This window comes from Stegastes partitus, unplaced genomic scaffold (assembly GCF_000690725.1).
Source record: "Stegastes partitus isolate 25-593 unplaced genomic scaffold, Stegastes_partitus-1.0.2 Scaffold1237, whole genome shotgun sequence".
Classification (NCBI taxonomy): domain Eukaryota; kingdom Metazoa; phylum Chordata; class Actinopteri; family Pomacentridae; genus Stegastes; species Stegastes partitus.
Genome location: NW_007578968.1, coordinates 82,834 through 104,923, shown reverse-complemented (window position 1 = coordinate 104,923; position 22,090 = coordinate 82,834). Strand labels below are relative to the sequence as shown.

General features: G+C 41.0%; 1 protein-coding gene across 1 annotated transcript in view; it reads left to right on the top strand.

The window, feature by feature from the left end:
• The window catches only part of snx29 (sorting nexin 29), a 189,315-nt gene extending 183,677 nt beyond the window's left edge, over positions 1–5,638 (top strand). The window contains exon 21 of the mRNA XM_008297682.1: positions 517–5,638. Within this exon, the coding sequence (XP_008295904.1) occupies positions 517–643 (127 nt within the window). The 3' untranslated portion in view covers positions 644–5,638. The remainder of the gene's footprint in view (positions 1–516) is intronic.
• Positions 5,639–22,090: the final 16,452 nt, after the last annotated feature.

The following is a 22,090-nucleotide window of genomic DNA, read 5'->3' as shown; positions in this document are numbered from 1 at the left end:
CTTGTCCAAGTTGGTAACATTAAAAAGTCAGAAAGTGATTTAGTCGAAAGGCTTCTTTTTGCAAAAATAAAAGGTCTGCTTTCGTCCAACTCTGTCTGAAACCCAGAACCTTTTGTTTATAAAACTGCTAACAATTCTGAGTTACTCATGTGAGTCTGTTATTGCAGCAAACTGCATCTGAATTGTGCTAAAGCCAAAAAGCTTGACAGATGTATAAATGGTAACTAAAGGGAAGCAAACAGTCAATTAGACAAATTTCCATTTTGCTATTTCCAATTAGCAATTAATGTCGAATAAGTGGGATTCAACTTATTTGGTTCATGAAATCGTCTCCATTTGCCGCTTTGACTAATGTGTGCAAAGTCCTGTGGCAGAAGGGAAATGATGCATTTAGGCCACCAGATGCAGCATCAGTAGTGTGTTTGAATAATAAACTTGGTAATAAACTTCACCAGATGTTCGTTTAAAGTCCATGGCTTTTTTTTATTCTCCTTCCTGCTGTTCCCTCTCATCTAGAGACACACCCCAGGCCAACGATGGCGGAGCCAAGACGCCGCGCTCCAAAACTTCATCCCGCTTCCCCAGACTGGGACGCAACCGCAACCAGGAAGCCAGACCCGAGCCGCAGAGTGGTGACCTTTAACCCCCACCGCCTTTGAATATCTCTGTAGAGGCTGCGGATCACGATGTCCCGGCGTCTCTGTTCTGTGACACACGTTCTTCCAGAGTGTGAGGACACTTAGGGCGTCTAATGGACCTTAAAAGCAGATAAAAAGCCTCAGTGGAGGAATCGAGATGGATGCGTTCACATCGCAGGCCTCTCTCTAGGAGAATATGTAAATGTGTCTGTGTGTCGCCTGGCTGACTAAGGGATAAATGACTTGCCTGAGGCTGCCTATCGATGGACCCAATCATACAGCACCTCTTACCTCACTGGGAGACCAAAAGACTCTCTGTAGACTGCACATGGAGTAGCCTGGACGGCTCTCTCTTATCTCAAACACACTGAGATAATGGGGACACGTTTTTTTATTTTATCTTACTCGGTTCAGTTTTGTAGTGTACCATGGTCACAGTGCCTACAGTGTTTTGTAGCTGCTTTCCTGCTCTGGTTAGGGTGAGAGGGGTATGCAGAGAGGTGAGGAGGGGGTAAATTAAAGTCTTCTCTTGGGGAATGAGTATTGTTTTTCAGCTAACGTGTCAGCATTATGGTGCCATTACATTTTACACAACAGTGATTCACAATCAGTGGTGTGGACCACCAGGCAACGGGCATTCCTTTTTTTTTTCCTACTTGTGTTATATCACAATTTTGGCTTTTGTAAGTAATCTGCAGATGTGTAACATATCTTAATGCCATCAGGGATGCAGTAATTATCAACAAATATGTTTTTAATTCCACATAATAGTCATATTTTAAAAAATGGAATTACACAGCATTAATACAACCAAACATCTTAGGGTTAATGCTAAAATGTGTTATTAATATTTTCTTGAAAGGAACAAATTGCAACACAACCCAATTATCGGAAAATATAGTACAGCTGGTACAACTAATTTCTCCATTATTAACCAGAGAAATAATAGTTTTCACAGTAGAAACAGATGTGTGCATTTGAAGTGGAATTAGAAAATGATTTAATTTATGGCAAACAAAACAAAATCAGACACATTCCAACCACTTTATATTCACGTTCAAGGCTAAACCTGAGTCATGATATACACTCACCAGCCACTCCATTAGGTACACCTGTAAGTTCTAATGCAATCCAATACAACATCTCTTACACAAATTCTGCTTCGACCACTCCTTTTTTAAAACTTCTATATTCTCAGCTGTCCACATTAGGGACATTTTTTAATGCAATGCTGTCCAGTCCAACACCACACACTATGACCTCAGTAACAGAGTAGAATCATCACCTTTTTGACAACATCAGCAGAAAATGTAGCCGCTTAGTGAAAGTAAATTTTATATCACAGCTGTCATGTTGTATTGATAGACTGTAAAGACTGAGAAACCCTCCGTGATGTCACCCAAAGTTTTAAAAATTTAGTGCAGTGACTCTGTTACCATATTGGCTCCAACAAAGAGCAAAGAGTAGCGCTGAGGTGCGCCACATTGAATGGATCAGGGTCATGGACTGTCCCCTGACAGCACCCACCTTCCACACCCTTAATCATATATTACTTTGAGCCTTTAATGAAGCATGAGTTACATAAATATGGACCCCATCTATAGTTGTTCTAAACAAGTGAATTAGCCATAGAGACCAAACAGCATGTTTTGTACCAGGCTGGAAACATGTATTTCTGCTGTAAAATTTGGCATTTTAACATGGAGGTCTATAGGAACTGACTCAGTTCTGGAGCCAGCCTCAAGTGGTCATTAGAGGAACTGCAGTTCTTTGCACGTCCAGGTTGGATTCATCTTTCAAACCCTGCAGTTGGTTGGATTACATTTGACTTCACAAGTGTACTTTATACAGTGGCTGGTGAGTCTTCATAAGGTTCTGTTGTAGTGCGGATTAAAGTGAAAGTAAACCTACTGTTGGAGAGAATCCAATATTTAATCACTAATATCAATAGAAATCTACATGTACAACGGTATGGGCTGACTGTTTTGGAAAAAAGGAAGTCCTAAAACATTGGCAGCATTGCTGTCACACTAAATCCATCATTTCCAACCATTTGATCTTTGTTTTTGAATTAAGATTAAAAGCGACAATGAAATAATAACTTCGGGGAGCAAAAATTAAAAGGCCCTTAAAAATACAGACTAGTCTCCTTTGAGAAAAAAGAAAAAACAACAACATAAGGCTCTGGTTTTTCTCTCTCCCCTAATAGTGTTTTCACATCCCTAATTGAGAAAGGTCATAAATAAGCATCAATTCTTCCATCCTCTCAAAAAATATCTTTACACATGTTTAACTGTCTGAGTTCAGGTGAAGACCTCTGCTTCGATGTACATGATAAATCTGTGTCAAATATTTTTGAGAACAAAGGAAGGGAAATTCAGTATTACAATTAAAACAGATGATTAAGCTGTGTTTGGGACAGTTTACATCGCATGAATATGGGTCTTCATCAGAGGTCGACTGGCTGCACTGCAACATCCACTGTTCAATGATTGTTCAGCTAATGTGTCTTAGCAGGATTTAATGCAGCGCAATGTTGCAAATGAATGTTTTAAAAATGACTAAACACTTGAAGAAAAGCTGCTTGTTAGAGTGCAAAGGAAGGACTGCTGAGCGTCAAGTGTGTGTAAAACAGAAGCTCATGCATATGTATGGATTACCCAAGAGTAGTCGGAGACGATGTTCAAACGAGGAGTGATTGTGTTAGAAGGGCTTCGGAAAGCTTGAATCAAAGGGTCGGCCTGCAAAGTGGTAAACACTGTTCGCCGTCGTTGATGGGAGGTGAACAAACAAGGCTTGTGGGTTTTAATTAAGTTGTTGTTCTTACGCAGAAATGACCCTCGCAAGTATCCAGCCACTGGTAAACACTGCACAATGCTGTCAGGGAACTCTCACAAGGATGCGGCGAAATGGAGGTTTTTTTTTTTTATCAGACTTCCCTGAGAGCTTTTACGGAAAGATTCTATCTGTGAGTTAGATGCAGTGAGCCGGCAAATAAAACATCAAGAAACGGATACAGTATCAACACTTTTTTAAGAACGTACTTGTTAAATTTCAGAGAGATGCACTGCTGTGGCCTCCTATCTACAACCTGTAACTCAAACATGAATTTCCATCCTTCGTTTTATAAAATCCTGCTCTCTGCCGTGATGCAGTGAAACAGTGGAGTTGGTGGTACTTTAGGTGTAGCGCTGCCTTATATGCATTAGAAAAATGAGCCCACAGTATCATACTGCTGTATAATCTCCACATTAGAACATTAAACAAGTAGCCTTTTAATAGAGAACTCTTTCACAGTTAAAGTTGTGGGACCGGTTGTCTCTGGGACCACTGGTGGATCGAACTTCTCAGCACAAATATCCAGACTGTATGTATGTATGTTAATGTACAGTAACTGAACAGGATCGCTCACTGAAAGCTGTCTTTAGAAGAGCACTCCACTGATTTTTACGACTATAATATTAGCAGTTCCTCTATATTTTTATGCACATTTTGAAGTATCGCATTACAAAAAGTTAATGGAAGCAGCAAAATTTGAAAAGTTTCACAGTTTCGCAAAACAGGCTCATCTGAAGTGGTTTTGAGAGAGTTAGTGGAAGACAGAACCAGCTTTTTTGAATAAGTTCTAACGTAGAAAACATTTATCTCACATTGCTGATCACCTGTTTTTTTGCTTCTTACCAGCTGACATGAGAGACTCATCACAAATTTCGTGATTGAAATTTTTTTAGTAGAATGTCGGTCAGATTTTTCCTCATAGATGACAAAGACGTTTTGTTTGTGTCTTCTGCTTCCTCTGTTTGTTTTTTTTTTTTTTTTTTACAGTTGTCATACAACAGCTTTTCTTTACACTGTTTAGAACAGCCATGTAGCCTTCACTGCCACCTTCTGACGGCACTATGTAACCTAGTTTATTTGCTCCTTAGCAGGTAATACAAAAAAAAAAGTCTTTAAAAATGTTTATTTTTTTTAACATGTTTTGTGAAACTTCAAAATTGCGCTTTCAATTTGCTTGACAGTTATATGAACACTATTGTCAGTCTTGGTGCTGCCTGGTGCCTACATTACCCACAATACAACCCAGCCGCTAACAGCTGGTGCATTATGCTAGTAGTGGCTAATGTAACCTTAAGCAGACTTGAGTAGGGGCTTCTCGCTTCTTTCTAACCCCATATTTTCAGTTCAAATGACAAGACTTGAGTCCTTTTATCAGATTTTGCACTCTAGAGCTTCGTACAACTTCTTTCATGTCCATAGTTGTTCTCTCCAAGACCAGACTCCGGTGTGTTAAATTGGTGGAGTTCCCCTTTAAGAAACCTTGACAGCAGCTCACTGACATCCTGTTGAGTTTTTGACCACTAGCAGCGCCATGGAGCAATCTTCATACTCATGGGTCCCCACTTTGATCACGTGGCTACATGTGGTTCTGTTGCTTCATAGCAAACAATGCAGCAAATATTCAATCAAAATCAGCTTTGCAGTTATTTTACAGAAGGAAATGCACAAATCACATGAGTTAACCCTAAACCTGAACTTCTGATTGCAGTAAAAAGTCCACAGTAAAAGTTTAAACCTGAAACTTGGTGACCATTGCTGTCCACCAGGGACTTCTTTGATTAGAAGTGTTTTTTAAAATCATCTCAGGTTCTGTTCAGAATGCACAATACAAGCTGTTCATTGACAAGGAGGGAAAAAAGAAAAAAAAAAAAAACAGGCAAGTGCTTCTCAGAGAGGTTCCTGGTGGACATGCAGCTTGGTGTGTAGACGTTGTCATGATGTGACCACAACATCCTTTCAAATCCTCTTCTCACATTATCCTCCAGGTGACCCGAGACATGACACGCGACGGAGGTGAGATCGGCCTAAACTGTTCTCTTGCCTGTTCTTGTGTACTTTTCTGTCCTTGCCTTAGTCAGCAGTCGGGCCTTATCTATCAGTGTCACAGCGAAGAGGGGGGTGAACAATAAAGTATGATGTGTACAGTACCTACACTACCAACACCTGGGTGTCAGTGTTGTCATTGTTAACCTTGCATTTACAGACGAAGGCCGAGGGCTATTTCACCGTTCTGTTGCAGCTTTGTGTGTGTGAACACTTGTCAAAACACATTTATGTTTCCATGCATGTGTATGCACACACTCAGTAGGTGTTTAAATACAGACTAGGTGTGCGCTAAAGCGTACGTGTGTTTATACGGCAAGATGAAAGCATCACTTCTCGCCTTTTATTCTGAATATGAGCCGTATGCGTAAATGGGTAATGGATAGATACTGTGAATTTCATATTCGAAGCATCTGTTTTGCCGGTCGAGTGCTCATTTAGACTTCACTGCTTCACTCAGTCGTCGGAGCTGTTATGCAAACCAACCAGCCGGTTTGGGGAAGTCAGTTCCTCGGTTCTAGGTTTGCCGTGCTGGGTCAGCGGAGAGAGAGAAAGAAGAATAGCGAGGGTGCACAAAATGCTCGTTGTCCATTGACCAGAAAATTGGTTACAAGCCCATTTAGGATGTGGATGGCTGCTTTTAGCAATGTTAGACATTACACACACACACACACACACACACACACACACACACACACACACACACACAACTAGCTGCATGCAAGCCAAGTACTGTTTGTACTGTGCGCTGAAACAAGACATCTCCAGCAATGTTTCTGTTGTTTTAATAGAATAGCATGGAAAAGGTTGTAAACAGGTTAATTTATGCTGAAAAGTAGGTTAGTACTTCAACAGAGGGTGTGTGTGTGTGTGTGTGTGTGTGTGTGTGTGTGTGTGTGAGACTGAGTTTTCACACATTTCAGTCTCAAATGACCACTTGGTGAACTGCAGTTTTTTGGCACTTGATGTGATTCTTCAGCCCCTCAGGTCGCCACATGGTCAGAAAAGGTAGGCGCGTCACAACTGACTGAACATTTCTAATTAGCCATATGCAGCCCCCCTGGGAGATGAAAGAAACGCAGCAGCTCAACGGTTTGATTAGGTTTTTGCACCTTGTAACAATTTGGAACTTTTGCATCAACAGTTTCCCCATAAATTGAAACATGAACATCAAGAGAAGAGAAAACCAGAAGGAACGGCTGTTACAGCTAAAGTCATCCTGGTCCTGCTGGTACAGGTGAGTCCAATCTGTTTCCATCAGTCTGGGAGAAAAGAAGGAATATCTTCACATTAAACCACCTACTCACAGAGCTATAGTTTTTAGAGATGTATGTGCAGTTTGTACTATTGGAACCAGATGTTTAAATACACCGTACAAAAATACATAAAACCTTTTTTTCTTACTGTCTGACATTAAATCAAACTAAACTTTTCCTGTTTTAGGTCAGTTAGGATTAACAATATTATTTCTATTTGCTAAATGCCAGAATAATGAGAGAGAATTTTTTAGAGATGGTCATTATGGTCAAACAGTTTAATTCTAGTTTTATCAGTCCACAGGATATGTCTCTGAAAATTAAAGTCTTTGTCCCTGTGTGCATTTACAAACTGTAATCTGGCTTTTTTATGTTGCTTTTGGAGTAATGTCTTCTTCCTCTCTGAGTAGCCTTTCAGTCCATGTCGGTACAGGACTGGTTTCACTGTGGATAATGACTCTCTGACCAGCTTCATCTTCACAAGGTCTTTTGCTTTTGTTCTGGTGTTGATACGCACATTTCTCACCAAAGCTCTTCATCTCTGGGACACAGAATCCGTCTCCTTGCTGAGCGCTATGATGGCTGGACATTCACATGGTGTCTTTACTTGTGTATAATTGCTTGAACAGATGAACCTTCAGGCATCTGGAAATTGTACCCAAGGATGAACCAGACTTGTGGAGCTCTTCAGTTCTCTTCCTGATATCTTGGCTGATTACTTTAGATTTCCCATGCTGACACAAAAGGAAGCAGTGTGTTTGAGGTGTGCCTTAAAATACATCCACAGGTGTGCCTCCAATTAACTCAAATGTTGTCAATTAACCTATCAAAAGCTTCCAAAGCCATGACATCATCATCAAATAGTTTGAAGGCATAGTCATCTTAGCATATGTAAACTTCTGACATTGAAGAAAGTGATAAAAATCTCTCTCATTATTGCTGCATTTAGCAAATAGAAATACTTTTGATAATCCTAACTGACCCAAAACAGGAAAAGTTTAGTCTGATTTAATGTCAGACAATGAGGGAAAAAAAGGTTTTTATGTCTTTTTATACAGTGTATGTAATCATCTGGTTTCAACTGTATATTTCGTTGAAGTTAGGCTATATTTTCTGTTTTCCTGCTGCAAATACAGCATTTATAACTGGTCAAATAGCTAAAATTTAGCCATATCTGTTATTATTGTTACATTTCTAATTCCATGTGCTCTCGCATTAAATGTACGACAAAACAAAGTTACTACAAAGGTAAAATATGATATTGAGGACCTCACCCATTGACCTACAGCTATTTCTGCTTCAAGTTGAGAGTCTCAGGCAGGGTTTTCACCCAGCTGCCCTAATTAAATCTAAAAGTTATACAGTACATTTCTTTTGATGCTATTTGATGTATTTTTAGGTGAAAGCAGACTATTGCTTCCAGCTTAGCAGATGTGTGTTTGCTACATAAACAGATTGAAAATAGAGACCTCAGGCCCTTAAGGAATGTGGTTTCAGTTTGAAGAAGCTCCTTTGTCAGCATATGGAATACAGACATAGAGTTTCTGTTGTTGTCTATAGGTTAATGTGACTGGAACATTTGAAACGAACCAACGGAAAAAGAATTTTACTGTCACACTATGAATGTCAGACTATAAATAAGCCGGCGCTGTTGTACTTCTCTTGGAGAGAGATGCTGAACAAATTCTGCCTTTCTCCCTGTTGCACAAGATAAATTTACTGCGCAACCTGTCAGTGTTTTGTTTTTGTTTTTTACCAAGGTCATAACAGTCATCATGTTTTTTTCCCCCCACAAAACCCTTTATCAAGCTGCACAAAGAAGCAGATACATTTCTGACTAAAAGTGAAAGTTAAAAATGAAAGTGCTTGACTTTAACTCTGACTTGTAAACATAGAAGTAAAAAGCTATTTATTAAATTTCTTATGATGAAAATGCTGATTAATTTAAGGGAGCTGATTAGACTCATATCTCATAACTCACAGCAGTTTAGAAACAGAGGTGAGCACTCAAGGCTGTGTCAAGCTGTCAATCGCAAAGTCATAATAAAGCATATCTGGCTTTATTGTGTATTTCACTCTAAATGGGACATTAATTTACAAGATCAACATCGTGCTCGATTGAAGGAGACTTCAAACAAGGGACTGGAATCATGAACACATCAGGAAAATGTTCACTGAGGGAGCAAATGAAGTGACAAGTTTGGTCATTTTCATGTAGACTTCTCTACAATCTGACTTCTGTTTGTAACCACAGGAGTCGCCCCCTAGAGGCCATTAGAAAGAATGCAGGTTTAAGTCGTAAAGCTTGGGCTCCCTTTAGACTCAGAAGCAGTGTCCACTTCTTTCGTAGAGTGTCAGGCGTGACAGGAGATCAGACACAGATATAGCTTTGAGCATTCAGCTAATTTTTAAATCCCCCTATGCAGACTTCTGAACATGTCACCGCTACATTATTGCCATAAATGCAAATGTTCTCCTCCTGCTAACAAGCCCTACGTGAAATATACAACAGTAAATCAGTCTGAGAAATAATGTATTTGGAACATTTGAAATACAGCCACAAATCTCGTGCTTTTTCTATCTGGACTTAACGTTGCAGGCACTTTGCAACAAAGTAGGAAATGACAACGACAAACGTGATTACAACAGACAAAAAAAAAAAAAAAGAAACCACCTATTCCCCCGTGGTAGAAGCACAAAATCAAGGAAAAAACTCCTAAATCAGCAAGTCGATAGAACGGGCAGACAAATTGCTCTGCTTCTGAAATTGTCCCTGTGGGGTATGAAGCTGGACGAAGATGTGACGTCAAAGAGAATCTATGGATAAGAAATTCTTTAGATTGACAAAAGGCACAAGGAATGAGGGGATTTCAGCTTCTAATGTATAAATAATATATAAACTATCATCACATGTGCAAGCAACAAGAATAGTGTGTGTAATTAGAAGAAAAGCTTCCTGGTGCTCTTCTCTTGAAGCCACACTGGCTTTGTGACAGCGTCCACTGGTGAACGCATGAATAAATGCACCATATTTCACCTCTTCATCCCCGTCCTCGCTGTCTTTGTCCCACTCTCCTGCCTCTCCTTCAAGGTATCAAGGTCCTTCTTGGCTCATTTTACAGGCCTGTATGTAATTACCAAGCTCTTTGTATGAAGAACATTGAGGAGACGGAGACGCTGGTTTAAACAAGGTCATTGTATAAGCAGCCCTATCTCCACAACACACAATGCTGGCTTTGCTACAGGACGCATGTTTATTATAATGATAAGGAACAGCCTGACGTCTCCGGCACCCTATAGACAGCGGGGCCGTCGCTAAGAAGCTTCCTAACAGAAACCAAGATTAGCATGTGCTTCATACTTATGCTCTCAAGAAGGGCATCAACAGCAGATGCTCCTCAGAGACTGTAGTCGGCTTTGCTAAGCTGCCTCCATCTGAACTGCTGGTGTCAGTAATTATAGTAACTTTAGCTTTTGCTGCCTTTTATCGCTGAGACATTTTGCGTACTCCCGGACGATACTAGTCTGTTTGAAATATGTTGGGTATAAACACCAATAAATGCTCAGTAATTATGGGAGCTTTGTGTTGTTTAGCATCTTTGCATTTTTGCCATGATAACATTTTACTCACCACCTCCGTCGCAGAGATTTATTACCACAGTCTCCACTCGTGCTTTATTAGCGCTGCACAGCAACTCATACTGTATCATGCCAAAGCCACAATAAATCCTTTGGCCCGTTTCCATGCAGCAGAAATTGCATCCTTTGCTTGAATAAGTAGCATTTATGACTTCATGTCTGTTGCTGGTGTGGCTTTCCAGCAGCCTGTGATTCAGCCTGGCTGTTTGTTTTCTTCATTTTTCAGGTTGTGATTATTTGTCAGAAAAACAAGGCCTGCGTCTGAGCGTGAGCAGGTTTCAGTCGTATTCACAGTCTCCTGCATCTCCAGCTGGCAGAAGTTGAATTGGAGGTTCACTGTATTCCCTGCAGATGGTTCGATGCTCCTCCTCTGTACTTTCAACACACAACAGATCACCTTCCCAATTTCTCTCTGCCTTCTTCTCTTTTGTCTCTCTCGTCTCTTCCAGCCTTCTCCTCTCTACTATATCCCCTTGCTGTCTTTATCTTCCCTTCTCTCATCTTTTCAGCCTTTTTGCCATTCTCTTTTTCTGCCCTTTCCTCCATTTTTCATCTCCTCTTCTACAGGTTGGCCCTTTCATCCTGCTCTCCTCCGGCCTCTCGCTCCCTTTGCTCTACCTTTATTCCTCTCACTCTGCTCCCCTTCCTTCCTTCCTTCCTTCCCTGTTTCTCGCTCTGCCTCTCTCCCACCCTCCACCAATCACCACCTCATCCTCTCTCTCTCTCCATATCTCGTTCCCTCTGAGACTCAGCCTGCTTGGCACATTGTATTTACTCAGCCAGTCACTGGCTGCCTCTGTTTATTACCTATTCAGCGATGAGGCAGGAGAGACAGAGAGAGCCAGCCCTTCGGAGGATTTTCCTCTCAGCTCTCTCGCTGCTGTCTGTCGCTGAATCTTAAAATGCCGTGTTGGAAAATTGATTGTTTCAGGGTTTTGGTTTTTTTTTCTCCTTTCATCTTTTTCAATTTATTCTGCATCGAGCGCAGACTCCTGCCTGTTACGTCAAACAAAGTTCACAAGACCTGTAGTTACAGGGAGCAGGGGGGATGGATGAAGAAAATGGATCACCTAAGGCTCCTAACAGAGGATACATTTCTGTTGTGTCTTATCTGAATGAAATCCCAAGTTAAGCTGTAATGGATTATGTTAATTAATATGCTATCAGTTCTGGGAACATGGGAAATAAACTGTGTGCTTTATCCCTAAGCTGTTTAGAAACTTTTTCGGTATGCAGGCAACATACAGCACTGTTAACAACAAGTTAATTAGATAACAGATATGCTGATTCTCACCATGTTGGGGCCAGATAAGAACAGAGAAGCAAATAAGTATGTGACATGGCCTGGTATTATCAAGATAATGTTACCCGTAAACAAGGAGGATGGTCTGTGTTGCACTGTCCCTTTATGCATCTTTAATGCTCCAGCTTGGGATTCAGCTCCTGCTATAGAAAAACCAACATTTTCTTGGATCTCGAAAGGCTCTTCTTTGTTCTTGTCCTCTCATCTGACTTTGTTTCCTTTACCTGCTCCCCTTTCACAATGCAATCAGATCTTCAAGTGTGCTCTGCCTGCCTCTCAAAGCTATCACAGGCTTTCACAATAGCCCGTGGCACCCTTTTGATCAGCCCAGAAGCTTGATCAGAACACCTCCAAGCACTGCCTAAACTGCAGCAAGCGGAGGTGAGCTGGAGCTGCACTGAGCTAACGACAAAACTACCAATGATGGCAGGGACTGTTGAAGGAGTCTGGGAACTGGTACCAGCTCAGAAGTAGAAAGGAAACCGATTCTTTTCACTAGACTTCAATACTCCAGTATTAGACAACAAACCAATGGAGAACATTTAAATTATCTAGTTAGCTGTTGCTGTGCAGATGAAGATTAGACAAAACAAAGCCGAAATAAATGAGCCTGGATACAAATAAACTACACAAAATGAATGAATGAATGAATGAATGAATGAAATATTTATTTCGAAAAAACATTTAAAAAATTAAAAACAAAAATAAAAAACAAGGGGAAAAATGGACAAACATGAGTTCGAAAAGGAGCAGGAAGGAGTATTAACTTATTAACTCCCACCTCCTTATCACCCTATGATTCATTACAATATTATATGTTCCTATATATAATAAATGGATTTAATATAAAATATGCATCAATTTATAATCAATTTACTGCACCGATATACAGTGTATAACTGAACCATATACATAATCAGTTTATATTGTTCGAGAAATGTATATTACCAATATAAATATGTTACAACAGGACACTACATAAATATATGTGTAGGCCTACAGACACACACACACATACACATATTAATAAGTAATGGATTTAATTTGGGCTGCAGGGTGGCACAGTTGGTAGCACTTTTGTCTCGCAGTAAGAAGGTCGCCGGTTTGCGTCCCGGTGGGGGCACTGGGATCTTTCTGTGTGGAGTTTGCATGTTCTCCCTGTGCAGCGTGGGTTCTCTCCGGGTTCTCCGGCTTCCTCCCACACAGTCCAAAAACATGTTGAGGTTAATTGGTGATTCTAAATTGTCCATAGGCGTGAATGTGAGTGTGCTTGGTTGTCTGTCTCTAAGTGTAGCCCTGTGATAGACTGGTGACCTGTCCAGGGTGTCCCCTGCCTTCACCCTGAGTCAGCTGGGATAAATAAAAAAACAATACCTGTCACCTAAACCAAATGGCCTGGGGTCCAAAAGACCCCAAAAGTCCTGAGTAGGGTTAAAGACTCAATGCAAGTCTTCCAAACACATTGCAATTTGTGAAGGAGGCAATAAGTGTGTCTTTAAATTTGATTTGTTTTATGGTTTTCTTATTTTTAACAATGTATGATTATATATCCCAGAACACATTCGAAGCAGCCAAACACATAATGACAGCATCATTCTATGACTCATCTGAATTCTCACTCCTGTTGCATTTGAGTCAAACCTTCATTCAGACTTCTCTCTACCTGTATCATCCTTTCTAGTTTACATGGACTAAGGCCAATCGGAGCATCCACTGTGCGGAGGCCAAAGAAACACCCTGCAGGTGGTGACTCCGCTGCAGAGCTTACACAGTCAGGAATGGGCACTTCTAACTGTTGGCCTTACGGGCTACATTTACACCTGTGGACTTCAAGGTCAGTCCTGGATAGCACAGAAGACTGAGGAGAAAACCCAGACTGCTGATACAAAATGCATGTGTGCACAGAGTAACAATTACCAAACCATGACAGCTGGTTTTCCAACTCGCTCAAACACTCTGCTTCTCTGGAACACATTTGATTACAGTTTATGCTTTCAAGTTACAGTCTACTTGGCTTTTTATTTCGTAGCTATGTCTTGTTGTCTTTCATGCTAATGCTGGCTAAGCTCAAGTGGCTTTGATATCCTCAGGTCAGTGATGAAAGATTTTTAAAATCTTGGTAACAGAGCCCGCGTTGTGTGTTAAAATGCAAAGTACAGTGGGTTGGTGAAAATGAAATTCTGTGCAGCTTGCTGTTGTCACTGAGAGAAACACAGTCTGGCACATAAGCTAGAAATTCCAAACTCTGATGCAGTCTCCTACCCACTTGTTGTTGAATTGTGCAAGAAAGCCCACTTGAACTTGGTATCATTGCCAGATTATCCCCCAAGAACTAAGCTGCTGGACCCTAGATGGTATGTTTTACAGAAGTGCAGGTATGGAGAGGCTCTAAGGCCAGTGTCTAAAGTCTGTTTTTCTCACTGAAAATTATTTTTAAATGTCAGACTTCGGGGTCTGCTTATGCAATAGATAGACACAAAACTGAAATAAAAAAAACATTAAAACTAGATTCTGATGCAGTGGTGTTTAGATTGCATAGGACTGAGTGTTGAAATACTTGCACTGTAATTGACTTGAGTGGGTTTGTTCTTAGAGAGGACCTCTCGATGAAAAATTACAACATATCTCTAGTTGTCACTGGGTGTCTTCTATCACTAGAACACCCACTGCAGACAGAACAGACCAGGGTGTGTGTCTTATTGTTCCTCTGTCGATGGTCACTGGACAGCCCAGACACTATCTCTTCAGTGATTATTCATTATTTTGATTGCCTTCGATGCGCCTGCCCTCTGACTCTTGTTTCTCTCAGGAGCTTTGGAGTTGAACTGAGTACAAAGCTTCTACTTCAGCTGGACAAACGTTCATTTCCCAGCTTTGTGCTTTTTCTTCAGCTGCAAGGTCAGTGTGTTGCAGACTTGGGACCATGAGCTCAGTGATGAAGACACCCCAGCTAACTGCAACAACATCTGGCTGCACATTGGACAATGTGCTTTTGGGAAGATGAGTTCCTGGACTACATTGACATGCATTTACTTGTCCCTGGCTGCATTCAGTATACATGAGTTGTGAGGCGAAGGGTTAGTACTCGTTTAATTTCCTTATTGGATGAAGGTTGAGTTGTGGGGCCGCTGTCTGGATTTGGCTGAACTTGGTTGTGTTGCCAAGTGTATCTGCATTGCAACTTGCAAAAAACAAAATGTGCCAGAACTGCACAGAGGGAACAGCCTGGATCTGCTCCTGGCCGAAGATTTCGGTTTGTCGGAGTGGACAGGACATCATACTCTAAAAAGTTCTCTGCCTCACCAGAAAATGTAACAGGAGAGTTCTTAAATTATTTTTCAACACAGTCTCCTTTAACCCTATTCAGGACTTTCATGTTGCCATATGCAGAAGGTCTTTTGGAGACCTGAGAACAGTTCATGGTGCAACAGTTTAAAACTACATTTGGCTGCTTCTGCCACCTGTACTGTGTGGATCTGTGCATTGCCCTGGAACAGCAGCTCAAAGCTTTCCTCTCCATATTTCTTTGATTTCTACATGTATATGACTTTTTGTGGTCGGTGTTGTAAGGCTTTATAGTATACAGATAAGCCCAAAATGGGTTGGCTGAGAACTTTTTGAAGTACCCGCATATGTGGTTCTGATAAAGAACCCTGTTTGGCTCCATACTCCATAGTTTTCAGATTTACCAACAAACAATGAAATTATACAAACCAACACAGAGAGCCAGGAACCTTCAGCGCCCTGTGGCAGCTTTGCTCAGTTGGCAAACCAGCCTTGCACAGAAAGAACACACTACTGTAGTCAAACCTGAATCTTTCTTCGCATTATGTGACAATATTGACCACTTACTGCTCCTTGAGGTAAATTTAATCAGTGATCTCATGAATTGCACAAGTTTTTTTTCTCCCACTGGACTTTATCAATAATGAGGCTGAGAGCCATTCAGACAGCTTGATTTGAAAGCTCCTTTCATGCAATGAGCAAAAAGAAGCGTGGGAGGAGATTGGGATTGTAATTGGACACTTAATCACTGGTGTACAGGCAGAACTGATGACCCTTAATAGAAGACAGGGTTGGATGTGGTGGTGGAAGAGGAAAGACGAAGATGAAGTCTGCCTTTGATGACCCTTATGCAGCATGAATGGACATATCAGCTGAAATACTACTACTGTTCCCATTAAAAATGGGAGTTACTCAGTTCCTCCCTACCACTTATTCTCTGTCGCTCTCCTTTGTCTCACCTGGCTCTATTTTCTGGCTACAACATGACAGTAGTTAGGTCTACGCAGAAATTGCTGACCCTGGACAGTGACCCATGTCATCATTACCACAGAGGGTCTATGTCTTTTCTTTTGTTCTACAGGAGCGAACAGACAGGCAAAAAAAAAAGTTGGAACGGCACAGACAGTCAAAGAGAGTAGAAAATGAAAAACTGGGAGCACGGGAAGAAGGAGAGGCAAGGGAGAGAAAAAAATGAAAGGAAAAGAAGGAAGTGAGAAAAAGCTAAGATGTGGTCAAGACAAAGAGGGAAGGAGAAATGAGCAGAGAGGAGGAGAGTGGGTGGAAAGATGGGGAGAAAATTGAGATCACTAGAATGAGACAAAAGATGGAAAGAAATGGACAGAGCGAAGCAACCCTCCTACCCTCCTCTTCAGAAACGGAAATGGAGCGTACAGAGGAGACAGAATTCAAAGGCGTAGCCGGCAAACATGGCGCAGCGGATCCATCTCACGCGTCCAACGAAGGTCAGCGTCATTTGTTCTCCACAGAGACAAGAGGGTCCTTCATGTGATGAAAGAGAGAGAGGAGGAGCATGAAAAGGATGAGAGATGAGGCCGTCCACGACGGGAAACATGAAGGTTGATTCCATCTTGTGTGCTCCTGTCGCCAGTGGAGACACACACCGTTGACAGAAGGGAATACATTTGACTGTCAAGCAGGTGCTTCTCATGAATGTGTAATAGTGTTTCCTGTACAGCACTGCATACGAATGCAGTGTGAAAACATGGCCTTCAGTGGTGAAAAATGACGTGGTTTGATGGCATTCAGTAAAGTCCTTGCCCAAGCTCGTCCCGGGTTGTTCTTCAGGGCTGAATAAAGCAACTTTTGCGTTTCTGGAACGACGGTGAGAACTTCTGTAATCTGATTAATTCAAGTCCAAAACTCTTTTTGGAGAGAGAGAAAATGACAAGAGATGAGAAATTGTGAAGCTTTGTGAAATACAGGTGAAATTAAAGACGAGAGAGAAAAATGGGACAATTTATCAAACAAGGTGTCACATCTAATGTTCATCTCAGTCTGGCTTATTCTCTATAATGTACTCAGAGTAAGATATATGTAGTCTTTTTTTTAAATCTAAAGAATATGAGCAATAAGCAGAAGACAGTTAATGACGTAACTAATGACACTGATTAAAAGCTGCCTTCTGAATACTGGCTAGCTAACATGGCTCCTCTTCCTCTGGAACATTAATCATTACTATGAACAATTAAACCCGCACTTGCTACAAGAATTCAAAAACAATTCCAGTTTTACACTGTGTGCTGTGCCTTACAAGCAGCTACATGCAGCTGTATCGTCCACATTTTAGATACGTCTACTGATTTAAAATTCAAGGAACTGAGGTGAAACTAAACTTGTAAATTAGTCTGATTTAAGGAAAATGTCAGAGAACATTTGGCTACAACTTATGGCATCTATTTCTAACTTTAATAGATTTCTGTAGATCTGTCAAAATAACACTAAATGTGACACTAAGGGGTCCTGACAAAGCCAAAGTATGTGACAAGTTATCAGTGTAGAGTATACAAAGTGTGCACCATCGTATTGAATGTGTTCGGGTCTAAAAGCTAACGTGTCTTAAACCTGTGTTCTTTCTAACAGCCAGCAGGAGGCGACACCTCGAGATTCAAAAAGAGTCTGATTGCATAGAAGCCTTTGTGAAAACAACCTTACTTCTCACTTGACTCGTTACCTCGATACATATTTTCCTCATGAATTTGTGGTCTCGATTGCAAGTTTTGAGTCTCCTTAAATACAGCATGGTGTCTATTTGGTAAATTATGGCCCCAGTTACAGAAAAACAGACGATAAAGCAGGGTATGCTTTAGGGAGGGGCTACATTGTGATTGACAAGTCACTACTGTATTAGGAGGCATAGTGTTATTGAGTTCTCAGTCAGATCCAGCTGCTGCTCCTAGGTCTGAAAATAGAAGACCAAGATCATCAGTTCCAAACTCGAGGTTTCAGAACAGTAGTCTCCAAAACAATAGGTGACTTTACGGTTCTATGTTATCTTGTCTATCTCGTCTATATTGTGCACACTAGAAATTATACTCAGCTTATATACAGCTTTCAATATTTTTGAGTGTTGATTGACAATATTATGCAAAAATGCATTGTTGTACACTATACTGCGTGGATACGTAACATACTGGGTAAAAGATATCCTCCAGCAAAGCTTGGTGTCCGTCAGACATGAAAATACATGCTGGGTGAATCAGAGAAGGATTTGCAGTTGAATAAAAGATGTGTATACTTCCTAAATAATTAAATAAGGCTCTTCTGTGTCAGTGGTGGACGGTGCGAACTTCACTGCTGTGTTTTAGTATCTCACAGAGAACTTTCAGGTTCAAGGTTAAGAACATCTCGAAAGTAACCAGCATCTCCTGTATGCTGCCTCACTGAATGCTGAGGGTGTTATTAAGGGGTGCACAGGCAGTTCATGCAAGGAAGCTACACATCTTCCTTTGGGGAGATGGTAGAAGTTTCTTAACTACTGAGTCATGGGAGGAATCCTTGTGATTTAGTGCCATGAAAGATGACATGCTAAGCTGTGAAACATCACGCTCTTATGCTGCAGAGTCCCTCGTCGCTACACAAGGCTTCCCTCACGTGCAGCGAGTGTTCGCTGGAAGAAAGTGCATCCGTGTGTGTTTGTGTGGTTGTGCTTTGATGTTGCTTGTGCGTAAGAGTGCCTGCGAAAAATCTCAGTCGCTTGTTCATGCACACAGACGATACGTGTGCGTCTCTACCGCTCCACCATTGTGCCAGTTACCTTTATTTCCCAGCACCAGTGACGATGCTGCTATTTAAGAGAAGTGCAACAATCACACCATGTTGGGTCGGCCAGGCTGCTTGCCTCGTTTTCACAGGCTATCCACACCTTTTTTTTTTTTTGTATTTCAACATGGCATTATCACGGCTGACAATCGGCTGCTTCAGCTCCATTTTTAACAGGTCTGTGACTGCTTTGGCAAAACAGGTGGCATTTTCACACAGACAGGTGACAGGACATCGAGCATCCCTGAATACATCAAAATTATGTCAATGTGCGTACATCCCCGAGCACCCGTTTATTTTAAGAACCCGCTATTTGCAAGTGTAACAACGCTGAATTTTGGTTTAGGAAAGAAAACTTTTTTATCCCGAAGCTGGCAATTCTTGCAACACCAACCACTCATCCTCCTTTGTTAAGCAGCTAAGAAATGCGAATGGTAGTCTGGGGGGGATTGGGAGCTGCTCAAAGAAGGTTTTATTTGAAAATAGATTATGGACCAGAAAGTTAGAAATCTCATGTTAGGAAAATTCTTCAGTGGAGTCCTAACTGCTCCAAATCAATACACAGAGTCGCCTCTCAAGTCAAAATAATGTTGTACGTGCACAGTACAGAGTCTGAACAAGTGACTTCAGAGCCAAGAAATGTTGTAGCATTTATACAGGCATACAAAAGATTTCTCCTCTGCTCACATCTGTTGAGCATGCTCTTCATGCACCCAGTGTCCATCGTTCGTTTTCGTTCTCCGATTGGCCAGAACTGACACAACCAAAGTTCTTTCACTGATCGGTGCCTTGTGCATGCTCTGTCTTTGTCCTTCAGTGAGTGCTGCTGTTAGGGCTTGGTTACTTTTTTGCAAGTCCTGTGCGCGCTGTCTTTCATGGCCTTCTGTACTTTATCAGTGGAAACAGAGCTCGCTCAGCACGGAAGTTCATACAAAAAGCATTGAATCATCACATGCATTCGTCCTCAAACTTATTCATACCCTTCCATTAAGGAAAAGGCAAAATTCACAATCATCACTCAAATAACTAGAAACTGAAAAAAGTAATCATAAATAAAAATTTGCTAAATTATAATTTAGTTAAATAAGACATTGCTTTTGAATTGTGGTTGAAAAGAATGATTTTAAAAAAACAAACAAAACTGTCCCGGACAAAATAGAGCACTTCAGAGACAGCTGTTTTTTACCTTCTTCGCTGGGAGGGTATGAATACATCTGAGGACGACTGTATAACACTAAATTTTATAACATCTCAGTACTTCAAGAATAATCTATTCAGTGATTTGTATTGATACCCAACCATGTTAAGCAACCAAACAGTGTTGTTTGTGAAAGTCCAGTAGCTCCAGCTGGTAGCAGAAGCCTTGAATGTAAGCGTGGAAACCTCTCTGCTGTCTGGGATTGTTGGTCTAGTCTAGTGGGTCATTCAGATTATGCAACACTTACTCCACAGCGCTCCATAAAACCTTAGGGACTCCCAGCAGGGCTGTTGTTGTGCGCTTGTTGTGTTTGTGTGGACTCTTGTGAACCAACTGGGTCATGTGAAGCTGAGGGAGTTTGTGTTGTTACGGTTCATTATTAATGTGTTTGCATATGAGAAGAAAAGGGAGGAAAAGTGAGAGAGACCGTATGGAGAGAAGACAAAAACCCTGGGACAATCAGTGAGACGGATAAGAAGGGAGGGACGACGAGTCTCTGGCAGCTTCTGCTCCGCTCGCTTGTGATTTTTGTTGTGGGAGTAATTACATGTGGCCCAGGGCAGAGGGTGTCATCTCTTTGTTCTTTGTCTGATCTGGAAGACAGCCACCGCTCCACCTACAGCTGGAGGAGGACATCTCTGCTCCAGTATGGTGCAGGGGATTCAAGAGCAGATAAAGGAGAACAATTCATTCGGGGTTACTTAGTGACTGGGAGCAGACGCGTCAACAAGGGCAAAGTTACAAACTAGTTAGACAGTCGTCTGCTGCTGCGTTGTACAATATCCACTGTAGCAGCTCTGATGCTTCACTGCAGGATTACTGGAGATATGATGTGTTTGCCTCAGCTCTGAAGAGGCCACGCCAGGAGGAAGGTCAAAGTGAGCTCAAACAAAAGTTAAGCTTCTAGATTTCTGAAGTCAGTCGCTTTTCTTTTGTTTGTCCCCGTTTTTCTTTTGGCTCAATGGACGTCAAAAGAAAAAAAAAAAACACGCACTTACTGGAAGTTTCTTTGGACGTCTGACAAATGAGCATAAACACGAATGAGAATTTATGATGCGTTGGAAGAAAAGATTATGAAGACTGAGGAGAATCTTACTGAATTTAATCATACAAACGTTAGACATTTTTATAAAAGATGGTCCAATGTGTCCAAGAATCGAAAAGATTTAGAAGGAATAATAGAGAAAATCTTTCTTGTTTCACATCAAGTTTTCCAATTGATGAAAAAATGCCACACAACACATCATATAACAGTAACTTAATAACGAATCGGCGAACATGAGTGAAATAAGACAAACTAATAAATGGAGTAAAGGAGGCTCGTTAAAAATAAAGTAAATCAACATACAGTACAAATTGGGAGCACTTTTTTCATCAAATAGTTGTAGTATTTACTTCCTTGCGTATTTTCTCTTTTCATACATTAAAAAATGGGACCAAACTTTCGCTGATAGGAAATATTCATCAATAATTTTGACCTTTTTGCAAAACCAGGCTTTGTTTGATTATTTTACTGACAGAGACGAGCCTGTTTAGTGCCTACAGACCCACTGATGCAATGACAGAACAGACAATTTCCTCTGCCAACAGTAATTATTATATCTAAGTTGCATGTTTTGAAGTCTATCTGGTGTATAATTACACCTGACCAATAGTGATGTGCAGATTGCTCCTACATCCAAGGACATTGTGTCTAATCCACCGATGGGGCGGGCTGGGTCATTAAAATTAGCATTCTGATTAGTACAAGATGAGTTGTGGGTGTGTGAAATAATGCATCATTAATGAGGATCATTTTAATTACGTTTTCTCAAATCTGGACATATTTGAAGCTTCATTTCTCATCAGGCGCAGGTTAGCAGAAGAGACTCTGATTGCACCAATAGCAGGGTCCAGTTTTCTTGAACACAATGAAGTTAGAAAACAGTGTTAAAATAAACACAACAAGAAGGAAGGGCAGAAAAATTCAGTGTGGGATGGATCTAGTGAATGTGTTAACCATGATGAGTCAAATGTCAGTGTAATTTGAGCTATCATATCTGACACTCTAAAAACAAACAAACAAACAAATCAGTTAGAAAACAGGAAAAATGCAGCAGAAAAAATATGT